This window comes from Anomaloglossus baeobatrachus, chromosome 2, assembly GCF_048569485.1.
Source record: "Anomaloglossus baeobatrachus isolate aAnoBae1 chromosome 2, aAnoBae1.hap1, whole genome shotgun sequence".
NCBI classification, from domain to species: domain Eukaryota; kingdom Metazoa; phylum Chordata; class Amphibia; order Anura; family Aromobatidae; genus Anomaloglossus; species Anomaloglossus baeobatrachus.
In genome coordinates, this window is record NC_134354.1 from 567,384,876 (window position 1) to 567,397,555 (window position 12,680).

At 40.6% G+C, this 12,680-nt stretch overlaps 1 protein-coding gene across 14 annotated transcripts in view; it reads right to left on the reverse strand.

Moving 5' to 3' along the window:
* MBNL2 (muscleblind like splicing regulator 2) overlaps window positions 1–12,680 on the reverse strand; it is a 251,239-nt gene that overhangs the window by 12,446 nt on the left and 226,113 nt on the right. For 7 of the 14 annotated variants that reach the window (XM_075336737.1, XM_075336739.1, XM_075336736.1 and 4 more), the window contains 2 exons: window positions 12,060–12,213; window positions 5,911–5,946 (listed from right to left, as the gene is read on the reverse strand). In XM_075336737.1, coding sequence (XP_075192852.1) covers window positions 5,911–5,946; window positions 12,060–12,213 — 190 coding nt within the window. Of the gene's footprint in view, window positions 1–4,834; window positions 4,930–5,910; window positions 5,947–12,059; window positions 12,214–12,680 lie in introns of all 14 variants that reach the window. The other 7 variants (XM_075336747.1, XM_075336741.1, XM_075336745.1 and 4 more) reach the window with 3 other exon arrangements.

Here is a 12,680-nt window from a genome sequence, read left to right on the forward strand (position 1 = left end):
AGAAGTCTGGCCAGAAATAGTCTTCATGGAAGAGTTGTGGTCAAAAACCATACCCTTCAGCATGACAAGGCCAAGTGCCCTGGACAGATGAGTCAAAATGTGACATATGTTCCTGTAACAGGAGGCGGTTTGTGTGCTAAAAGGCAGGAGAGCGGTACAATAATGAGTGTCTGAGGGCAACAGTGAAGCATGGTGGAGGTATCTTGCAAGTTTGAAGCCTCGTGAAAGTAAATTGTGTTAGGATGTCCTCAGAATGATGTCCTCCTTGCTAAAAAATACAGGCAGACACTTCACAATCATGCAATGCCATCAGGGACACATCTGATTGGCTTCAAATGTATTTTACAGTAGAAAAATGACCCCAGACATACAACCAATGTAATTAAGAACTATCTTCAGTGTAAGGAAGAACAAGGCATTTTGAAAGTATTGATATGGTCCCCAGAGAACCCTGATCTGAACATCATAGAGTTAGTCTGGGATTACTGGAATAGACTGGAGATTTGCGTAAGACTACATGCACAGAAGTTCAGTTGTTATTTCTCCAGGATGTTTGGAACAACCTCCCTGCTGAGTTCCTTTGAAAAATTGTGTGCAAGTATTATCTAGAAGAATTGATGCTTCAAAGGTAATCTCTCAGCGGGTCTTTAGGCTACTCTCAGATGAGCTAGCTATGTAGGAAAAAAGACCCTGAATCCAACGATGCATTACTTAGTTTGCATGAGTGAAGCAGTTGTGACACAATCAGAGTTTTTAGATTTTGTATGCAGGTGAGCTGAGAAAGCTAACCCCACCCACACCAGACTCTCTATATACAATGTTTACAGACAGTGAGCTGCTAATCACAGAAAGAGGTGTTGGAATGTGGCTCAGGCACTGCTATAGCTGATGAAGCCCGAGTAATGATAATGTCCTAGTGCTAAAAATAATCATTGCAATTAAACAACACTGAATGTACCTTGATAAGTGAGACATCTCTGAATTCTGTGTTTTAAACCCTACAGGATGCTGCCTCAATTACATCTGCTGACAGATTTATTTTAATGCTGTTTTGAAGGCAAAGGACGATTGCACCAAATATTGATTTTTATTTAAATTTTTCTTTAGTTCAATCACTTTGCATTAATTATCTACTAAAAAGCATTCTTACTTTGCAGTGTTTTTTCCACACTGGTTTAAAAACCTTGAAAATTACTGAACGTTCACTATTTTTAAAGTAAAAAGAGTAAAACAAAAAGTGCCCGTTGCAGTCCAACACTGCATTCAAAGCAATGTCTTACTTCAGGTTGCAGTTGTAGCTGCACATGTACAATCTGTACAAAGCAATGCAGAATATGGTAGACCTAAATAAACTAATATAAACTAATACACCTATATAAATCATAAAATACTGGTGGGTGACACGGTGGCTCAGAAGTTAGCACTACAGTCTTGCAGCGCGTCAGTCCTGGGTTAAAATCTCACCAAGGACAACATCTTTAAAGAGTTTGTATATTCTCCCGTGTTTGCGTGGGTTTCCTCCGGGTACTCCGGTTTCCTCCCACACTCCAAAGACAAACTGATAGGGAATTTAGATTGTGAGCCCCAATGGGGACAGTGTTGCTGATGTATGTAAAGCGCTGTGGAATTAATAGAGCTATATATTTGAATAAATATTATTATTACTACATTATTCAAATTATTTTTTTCATGGCGTGACATGACTGATGCCATGTGGCTTTTCCTCCATAATTCTTTCAATCCAGCTTTCACATGAATGTCAAAGTCATCAGCTTAATACAGAATTGCAACCAAACTGATGGCAGAGTAGGTGTTAGTTGGCTTAGTGAGACTGTTTTCTTACTGCCATAATTAATATATCTACAAGAGAAAATTTCAAACTACACCATGCTTGTAGATCCTGATTAAATGTTCCTTTCGCTGCAAAGCTTGAAACCTCTATTTTTATAATTCACTAAAAGGAAGTTATAATTGTCTACGACTGTACAGTATCAATGGAGCCGTAGTCCGGTCTCAGCCACTGTATCTCCTTAGCTGCTAGATCACACTAAACTTCTTTCCTCTCCCCTTTGGTTGCGCCTAGAATGTATGGGCTGCTTCCTGGTTAGTAGGCGTGACCGGTTTGGTCGGTGGGGGTCTTACCCGCTTCTATTATGAACAACTCCATAACCATGTGGACTTGAAAAAAAATATTTTTATCCCCTAACACATCACAGAAATAATGTCATACCTGGAAGGAGCCCATACAGTCTAGCATCTACCCTCCCCTTTTGGACTTCAAAGACAGCTTGCTTGAGTTACTTTCTGTGCTGCTGTATTCTCAGACTTTGTTACCTCTGCAAACAGCTTTGTCTACCTTTGTACGGTGTCAATGGAGCTGTAGCTATTCTCGTACACGGTGTCCACTTGCCTGCTAGATCACATTACACTTCCTTCCCCTCATCTCTTGCACTCCAGAGATGGCTTACTTGCATTACTGTTGATGCTGTGATCTTTGACTTTGTTACCTCTGCAAGCAGCTTGTGGTTTCCTGTTTCAGTAAGATCGTAAAAGTCTGTGGGGTATGTCATCCTAATCATCTTCGTGAATTTACATACATATCTACCATTTTTAGATTGTGCTGATCATCCTCAGAGGGTTTTAAAGTGGATCCCTGGAACTTCCCTTTATACTCTAGAGGATTGTTTCTGAAGCATGACGCTGTAGCGTGTAGTCTTTAGCTATAGTCAGATGTAAGATGACTGCTGCTAAGAGGATGTGAAACGAAATCTGTAGCACTTGTTTTCAATGGGATGTCTGGTCTAAGGCGGGCTTTGCACACTACGACATCGCAGGTGCGATGTCGGTGGGGTCAAATTGAAAGTGACGCACATCCGGCATCGCATGCAACATCGCAGTGTGTAAAGCCTAGATGATACGATTAACGAGCGCAAAAGCGTCGTAATCGTATCATCGGTGCAGCGTCGACGTAATCCATAATTACGCTGACGCGACGGTCCGATGTTGTTCCTCGCTCCTGCGGCAGCACACATCGCTGTGTGTGAAGCCGCAGGAGCGAGGAACATCTCCTACCGGCGTCACCGCGGCTTCCGTAGAATATGCGGAAGGAAGGAGGTGGGCGGGATGTTTACATCCCACTCATCTCCGCCCCTCCGATTGGCCGCCTGCCGTGTGACGTCGCAGTGACGCCGCACGACCCGCCCCCTTAATAAGGAGGCGGGTCGCCGGCCAGAGCGACGGTCGCACGGCAGGGGAGTGCATGTGAAGCCGGCGTAGCGATAATTTTCGCTACGCCAGCTTTCACAAGATATTGTACCTGCGAAGGGGGCGGGGACTATCGCGTGCGACATCGCAGCATCGGCTTGCGATGTCGCAACGTGCAAAGCCCGCCTAAGTCCATAAGTCTGCAATTCTGCTATGTGACGGGAGCATGCACATTGCATACTTGTGACGCCGTAAAATCCTCACAGTGCATTCAATATGAGGATTCACATAGAGAGACTGCAGACTTATGGATTTAGACCAGACAACCCTTTTACCTGTATCCATTGATAATCTTGCTAGAAACCTGAATATATGTGACTTATGAAAATGATTATGCCATTGCTTTTGCCATGGCCTTATAGGAGGATAATACCTAAAAGCAGTGGACAACACATATTTATCTAAATCTACATCTAAAATGTAACTAGTTAAAGGGAAATAGTTATTTTTAGACAAATATTCCATTGGATCTACAGTACTATGAAAGTTATAGATAAAGGTCAACGCTCAAAAGCAGTCTATAACCTACGCATTCTGCTTTAGAGAAAAACCATATGAATAATTTGACATTTCAATAAATCGTGCATGCTGTGTGTATGTAGGATACTCATTAGTAGTGTGGCAAATTTATTTTGTTGTGGCTAGAGGACTGGAGAGTAAAGGAATGATACTTGACGAAAATAATATATGATCTGAGATGTTGATGCAGAGATCAGAAAATACTCTTAAGGGCTCCACCAATTTTGGCAAGGCTGTCTAACCATACAATGTGTACGATGGCCTCCCGACGTTCCCCAAACAGTTGAAATCAATTTGGAGAAGGATAAGGGAGATGGAACTTTAATGCCTGATCCTTTTGTTTTCAGGTAAGATAACCTGCTAACAGAGGTATCAGGCAGCACCTTTCTCCTATTATCCTTTCGAAAACACGGCTTAGCCAAGGGCTTTCCTATATGGGGATGTCGGGAGACAGATTTCCCATAGAAATGTATGGACAGCTTTAGTGACCCTTACATAGAATAGAATAACAAAAAAACAAAAAACAACTTGTGTGCCAGGCAGCACGTTTCTTGACACACTGGTCACTTGGCTGTAAGTATTTTGTCCAGCCCGATAAGTGTCAAACATACACAACTAATATAGGGAATCCTAAAGCAGGCCCTGTCACTCCCCTGTGCCTTATCTCATCACCTAGTCATGGTAAGCTTTCTGATACTGAGGATTATGGGAATGTTCATGTCTAAAATGATCACCTATTGTAATGTAGAGTGGTCCTTAGGTAACATACAGAGAATGTATCTAGAGAAGGATTAGAATGTCCCTTTAGTGAGCCAATAATTGCAAAACATTCAAGGAAACATAAAACAGAGAGACCAATACTTGCAAAAATGTTAACTCTGAATAAGTGCAAACTGCTCATGAACATATCTGTAAAAATAAAATATTCAAATAAATAAAAATTTGATGGGTAAGACACTTATAAAAAAAATTCTTCAGAGAATTTTTTTTAACATATTAGCACTCATTTAGAGTTTGGGATTTGTGAAAGAAAGCTTTAAAAGGAGCAAACCTGATTGGCTGTGGCTGTTGCGGCGAAGGGGACACTTGTTGCAGGAGTTGTTGCTGCAGAGACAGTGGCGGACGTAGCGCTGTGCATCATGGGTACTTTCAGGAGGGGAACCATGGAAGCAATGAACAGGAGGGTGTAGCATTATGGTAATAGAAGTGGTTTGGCATGGTGAATATCACATAGCAGCAAGCCATCATGGGTTAAACCAGCAGATGGCATGCAATCACAATGCAAAGCAAGGAAGCGTGGGAGAGAAATAAAAAAGGGAAAATAAGCTTATTACAGGTACAATTAAAGGAAGTTTGTAAAAAATATATTATCAGGGATTCCCAGAAAATGAAGATTAAAGCCGTAGGCAGCCTAAAAGTCTAGATTAGAAAATAATAGCGGACAGACACAATATATATTTTGTGTCTCCTTCTTGTTTCACTAGGATGATTCCATTACATAAAGGCTTTAGGTACATGTACTGACCTCCAGTAATAATTACAGTTCTCCTGCATTCATCCTGGCTAGAAAAAGTCACAATACAGAAGAACAAACCTATGTCAAATGGTTGTGCATCAATGGGGTCATGATTTTTACAGAAAAAAATGCACAATATTGTCTTTTCCTGTGTTTGAGTGTAGATTGAATAGGTCACCTATGACATCCACCCACCTATAGTGACTGTGCTGCCGGCTATAAGTATAAGCTATGGCGCATAGGTTTCTGGGAAACTCTGATGAAATATTCTACACATAGCAAAAAGGAGAAAAAAAGCACAACACTATGACACGTTAAGACACAGGTGATACTACTTACACTTCAATTCTCAATAAACAGACATCATAAAATAAAATAAAAAAAAGCACATTTCTTTGTTCTCAACACAATATGCGAGAGGTAAAAATATAAAGCCACGGAGCAATAGAGAACATATGACATAATACAGGTGATTATTAGACTGAATACTGTAGGTATTGAGTAATACAGTAACACATAATATATATTGGATATACTCTATGATATGTTCAAAAACATTGAAAACCACAGAAGGAAAACTTGAGTAGCAAAAAAAGTAGATAGAAACCTACCAATACTGGTAGCTGGTGTCATGCACAAAACTGACCCTGCACAGCATGCAACGAGAGGTGGAGAAATGAATAAAGGGAAGAAACAGGTTAGGAACACAGTTAACATTTGGAGTGAAATTCAGGCATAGCTTTAGATCAGTAGCAGTTAGTGCAAACATCATTGATCGAGGCCATTCATGGTTTCACCTTGCATCATGTCAATCTTAATGCACGAATTATTAGCCAACCAATCAGACAGTTTCCATTGTGCCTCTACAGCACTAAACATATTGCTTTACCTTGTATTGTTGTTATTGTATATCAACTAAGCCCTCATCTACATGAAAGTTGTATTTTATGGTATGCATGTTTGTATTTATTTTATACAGCCCCACAATGCATTCATCAACTCTATATATTCATACGACTGTAAGGCTTTGTTCAGACTGCTGTTTTTATTTAGTGTTTACATAAAAACTTACAGAAACCTTTTGCTCCTCATAGATTTCTATGGGATTTAGTTAGACATCTTAGTAGCTAGTCTATTGAAGCAACAGATCCTAAAAGCTGGGTTTATATGCTATTACTTTGCTATATAGTATACTAGATGCAAATGTATATCTAAGTCTAAGCGTGATGTGAATGATTCTGTCTATAATGCCGGAGACACACTTGCGAGTGACTCGCATGAGTCTCGCATCCCATCACCTGGCACGGCTGCACGCTCTCCTGACAGGAGCGGGTTGGCAGCATGTATTTCTATGCAGCTGAAATGTTCCTGTCCGGAGAGTGTGCGGCTGTGCCGGGTGATGGGATGCGAGACTCGCGCACCTGACTCTGGCCTAAGGGGCACTTTGCACACTACGACATCGCAGCTGCGATGTCGGTGGGGTCAAATCGAAAGTGACACACATCCGGCGTCGCAGTCGATATCGTAGTGTGTAAATCCTTTTTAATACGATTAAGGAGTGCAAAAGCGTCGAAATCGTATCATCGGTGTAGCGTCGGTCATTTCCATAATTTAGGAAGGACCGATGTTACGATGTTGTTCCTCGTTCCTGCGGCAGCACACATCGCTGTGTGTGAAGCCGCAGGAGCGAGGAACATCACCTTACCTGCGTCCTGCGGCTCACGCCGGCTATGCGGAAGGACGGAGGTGGGCGGGATGTTTACATCCCACTCAGCTCCGCCCCTCCGCTTCTATTGGCTGCCTGCCGTGTGACGTCGCTATGACGCCGCACGACCCGCCCCCTTAATAAGGAGGCGGTTTGCCAGCCAGAGCGACGTCGCAGGGCAGGTGAGTGCATATGAAGCTGCCGTAGCGATAATGTTCGCTACGGCAGCTATCACTAGATATCGCACCTGCAACGGGGGTGGGGCCTATCGTGCTCGGCATCGCAAACATCGGCTTGCGATGTCGTAGTGTGCCAAGTGCCCCTAAGTCAAAGGCTATTCATTTTTTACATTTTAAGCATGACATACACTTCAGATAGCTGTCGCTTGGCAACTATTTCTTCTGCCTCCCACTAAACATGCTTACTTGGTGTCTCCTATGGAAATAAAGGATCAGACATGTTGAAAACCAACATGCTCTGCTCAATCAATCCTTCACCCAAAATCATTGGGTGAAAGTCATTACATAGGCAGCTATTCCCACCAAAAATTGCAACTTTGGCATTTATCTAGCGTGTATGGTGGCCTGTTCTGTCAAGTATAGCCATGAAAAATACAGGAGCCCAAAGGACCAATTATATCAATTGGGTTGGTTAGTGGATCCTTTAGAAAATAGAATCCTTGACACCAGTATGAACAGAGCCTTAGAAAAAAAAAATATTGTTTACACACAGCTATTGCAACAACTGATGTCACAAAGACATTTCAGAATATTTTGGCTTGCGATATCCGCGATTATTAAAGAGTCTTAACTAAGTGTGCCTGTAGTCACCAATGAAATAGCATAATTTTCCTGTAGAGGTCCCCTTTATTTTTTGTACTTTTAGTAGCGATTAATATGGGTTTGTTGAGGTGTATTCTAATTATTCTTGAAGAGCGTTTCCGGTTTCAGAAAGCCCCTGTCATGGAGTGTGTGCTTTACTTACCCTCCCAGAGTCCAGAGCTGAGTCTGTTGCTACTTTGTATCTGTTATTGCCTGCGGCACTGATATCATGTCAAAAGCTCTGCAGGCAATCAGTGAGCTTTGCCCGAGTAGACAGCACAAGTTGTTGTGGTCACTGTTTGGCTGCAGCGCTGCTGACGTGACAATAACAGACGCCTGGCATAGCAGTGGAAACTCAGTGCTGGATCCAAGAGGGCGAGTAAAGCACAGCGCCTGGGGGCAGTGGTTTTCAGAAATTGGAAAGCCCTTTTAACGATGCAGAATATTTTTTACAGTGTTTGAAGACACAATCCTCCACTATCTCCATTTATCAGGGTTGTGGTATGAAGGAGGCAGAAAGACCATGAACTACAAGTCAACCAGTGCAATTCTGCCGGTATTTATATGGCTAATATACTATAAATATATACTTTCAGGATACTGTTAGGATTACAGCTTCTGCGGAAACTGATGAATGGCCTCACAGTGAAGGGCAGCACACAGAATATACACCACGTTCACAGGATCGGCTAAGACATTATATCAACAGCTGCGAGGGGAACAAATTCCAGCTAGCTAAAACCCCATGGCAGAGCAAATCAGTCCCAGAACTGAGCAACCCGAATTCTGAAGAGATCAAGGATAGCACATTTCTATATCCCATGGAGGTAAGGACTGAGGTGTCTGCTTTACTGGTTTGGAAAGATGCAGCGAATTTGATAAAGCTAGAAATAATCATCTTGGAAGCCAAGAATAATGGATTTTGCCAACAAAGAGCTGACAAAGTTCAGCTTTTATGTGATGAAGGCTTTTCCAAACCAAATAAAAGAAACAGAAGACAGGCAGGATTAGTGAAATGTATCATTCCTTGGTGACCCCTCTGCATTGTGACATCTGTTCTAATCTGTGCAAGTTTCAAACATAGGGCTCAAGCACATGAGAAATCACATACATGAGGCCTGTATGGCGGGGGTAATGTGTGTGCACATAGGGGGCCTCCGTGAAGCACAACACAATACCTACACAATATGGCTGTCTATACAACATGCCACACATTTTGTATGTATCCATAAGAGCTGTAGGTTTCACAGAGGCACACATGGGCCCATAGAAGTGTATGGTCATCATATTATGTATCTGTACAGCACAGACCTCTGATACATCCATGTGCATGAGCCCTATGGGTAGAGTTACATAGCAGACTTCATCTAGTTTTGTCCATGCAACAAGAATAATATATTACATGCGACATGCAAAACTTCATATAGACTGCATTGTTATGTTGTAGCTTCCACTAAAACTAAAAATGTAAAACAACTGAACACTCTGCCACATAGCTTCATCCACTGAAACCACGTTTGGAGCGCCAGATTTCAGCATGTTTCACTGGTATAATAACATTATACAATGCAGAAAAGGATAATTGCTCACTAATTAAAAATCCATCATCGGTTATTTAATGTGTAAGATGTTATGTACCTGACTGCACTTTTCCATTATAATAATGAGACTATTATGCTCTATGTACAAAAAATGTTTGCAATGTTTTTAATCTAACATCTGCCATGACAGCAGTGGGTCATAGACGTGAAATAACTGTCAGCTAAGCATTTGTGTGTGCTCGCCCGAGTGTTCATATGTTTGCAATGGGGAGAGAGGAGAAAGAAAAGAAAACTTATCTCCCCTAAAAACAATAAGGAACGGGTGTTTAAAGGCAATCTGTCAGTATGATCAACCCTTCTAAGTCGTCTATATGGGCCTGCATCTTATAGAAAGATAAATAAAATAAGCCCTTGATATCTGCGATCCAATATCTTATTCCAGAGAAATCCAAGTTTTTCTTATATGTAAATGAGCTGTTAAGATCTATGGGCCAGACATATATCTCCCTGAGAATCTACCCCCCAGGACTTATTTTAGATAAAAAACGGTATTATTAGTGTGAGACATGTAATAACTGACAGTCTGCTCTTCTAATCTACATGTCTCACACTGGTAACGTTGCCTCTCATTTAAAATAAGCTCTTGATGAAGATTCTCAGGGAGATCTATTTATGGCCCATTTATCTTAGCAGTTCATTTACATATTAAGAAAAATGTGGATTCCTCTGGAGTAAGACATTGGATTGTAGGTATCAAGGTATCATTTTATTCAGCTTCTTATACGCTACATATAGACGGCTTAGGAGGGTTGATCCTACTGACGATTCACTTTAAATTCCAAATGCCCAATACTGCTCTACTACCCTAATATAATTTCTTAGGAAAAACCGAGAGACTTTTTATGTACAAGGGACCTTACAAGACATTAAAAATTGATTGGTTGTTTTGGCCCCATGTCCCTGAAATAATACTGACTACAAGGTTTCAACAATATTGTTGTAATTGGTTCTATGGAAAACTGTGACTGTTTTTTAATGCAGTTTACAAGCAAGGCGTTTTTTCCTCAGCATGATCTATACATGTTTTCAGCCACACTGTATAACCAGCAGTGTCATAATAAGTGACTGCTATAGTAAATTGCTACACCAAGCAAAACGCAGAAACAGTGAGTAGTAATAGTGGTATATATTATTATACTGGGAGCACACCAGCAAAAACGCCATGCATGTAGCCACTGGATATCCTGGGAGCATCTGCCCATTTTATACAATACCCAGGGAATATAACACACAAGCTCGCTTTGATTTAGGATCTAAAAAGCCATTTTAATTTAAAGGTGCCTTCCACTTTTATAAAAATGGTCCCCAAACAATCTAATCCTAGTAATAAAAAGAAAAACAAAACAAAAAAAAAAAACAAAACAAAATCTCATGCTGACAAGATATATCACCGCTGCAGCCAATTATTGCGCTCAGTGGCTCTGCCGATACAGACAATCACAGAACTCAGCAGCAGCGTGCTATCTGTAGTGGTGCTGTATGCTATTGATGTGACGTCATCGCTGCAGCTAAAAAACAGAGACGTAAGGGAGTGTTGGAAAGCCAGCACTGGTGTTCTGGAAGATTGTGACTATCTGTATTTGTTTCTTTTACAAGGATCAGATTATCTGTGGACCACATTTCTAAAAATGGAAATCATATTTCATTCTATTCTAAGGAATACCATAAATATGCTGTGGTATGTCTGAGACCTACTGTTTCTGTAAACCATTCCCACTGACTTTGTTCAGGATAGATACATAGATAGATAGATAGATAGATAGATAGAAAAAAAGAAGGCAGCACTCGAGTAGAAGATGCAAAAATGAGGACCTATTTATTACTCCATCTGGGATGGTAACATTTCTCAAGCAAACAAACAATAGAAGCCGAAATGTTGCCACACCAGATGGACTAATAAATAGGTCCTCTTTTTTAAATCTATTTGAGTCCTGCCTTCTTTTTGATTACTATTTATGGGTCGATTGGATGTTGTCCAGGAGGAGTTGCACAATTAGTTATTCCATTAATGTGCTGCTGCTTTTTTTTTAAATTTTTTGGATAGATAGTAATACAAGAAGATGGATACATAGATAGATCATAATACAAGAAGATGGATAGATAGATAGATAGTAATACAAGAAGATGGACAGATAGATCGTAATACAAGAAGATGGGTACATAGATAGATGGATAGATAGATATATAGATAGATAGATGGATAATGGATAGATAGATAGATAGATAGTAATACAAGAAGATGGATAGATAGATGGATAGATAGATATATAGATAGATGGATAGATAGATAAAGGGATAGATAGATAGTAATACAAAAAGATGGATAGATAGAGGGATAGATAGATAGATAGATTATGTAGAAGGGCTTTGTTGTACCATTTTTTCGGCAGGACAAACTTCCCACTCACTAGAGACCAGTAAACGTGTTTAGGCCAGATGTACAAGAGCCTCCTGTCTTAGCGATTTCCCAGCCTGCATTTCTATAGGACAGATATATTTTGGCTATAACACACAGCTATAGAGTAGCGTGTAAAGTTATGCTTTTCCTTGAGATTCATATGCCATGTAGATTTAGCAAGAAAATGACACATTTTCTATTGTATTTTCAGTACTACAAAGGCTATGAAACATACCTGCTGGAAAAAATGCCGTAGGCTGCTGCAACTGTGCACTTGCAAGGGCCTGTTGGTAGTGCAAGACACTAGGATTAAAAAGTGCGCTGGCACCATTGCTTTTTTCTAGAGCTGGTCTCTTTGGTAAAGGGTGAAGGACGCCAGGTGGAAAGGCCTGTTAATAAAGAATTAGATGACACTTGTAGAGTCAGAACGTCTACGCAAACCTGGAAACACACATCAACAACAAATTACGGATTGTGATAAAATTTGAAGTAAAGAAAAAATTGAACTAAAATAAAGATGCCTTGCCATGCACCTTAACCCAAACTGAGGCAATGCAGAATGAGTGAGATTTGGTTACTGGTAGCAAAAGCATGGTACCATAAGATTAGGCCTGTAGTCACCAGACTACAGAGATGACGTCATTTACAGGAGCATTATAGCATCTGATCACAATCTATTCTTGATTTCAGATAGAAGAATATATACTATAATATACGATTTGCTACATTCTGTATAAATTTGTCATTTGCCCAAACATCTGCACTATTGTAATAAATGGCATAGAGCATAGGTTCAGCTTTATCTTGTATACAAGTACTTCAAAATGAAGCCATGTCAGCAGTGTAACAGCAATCT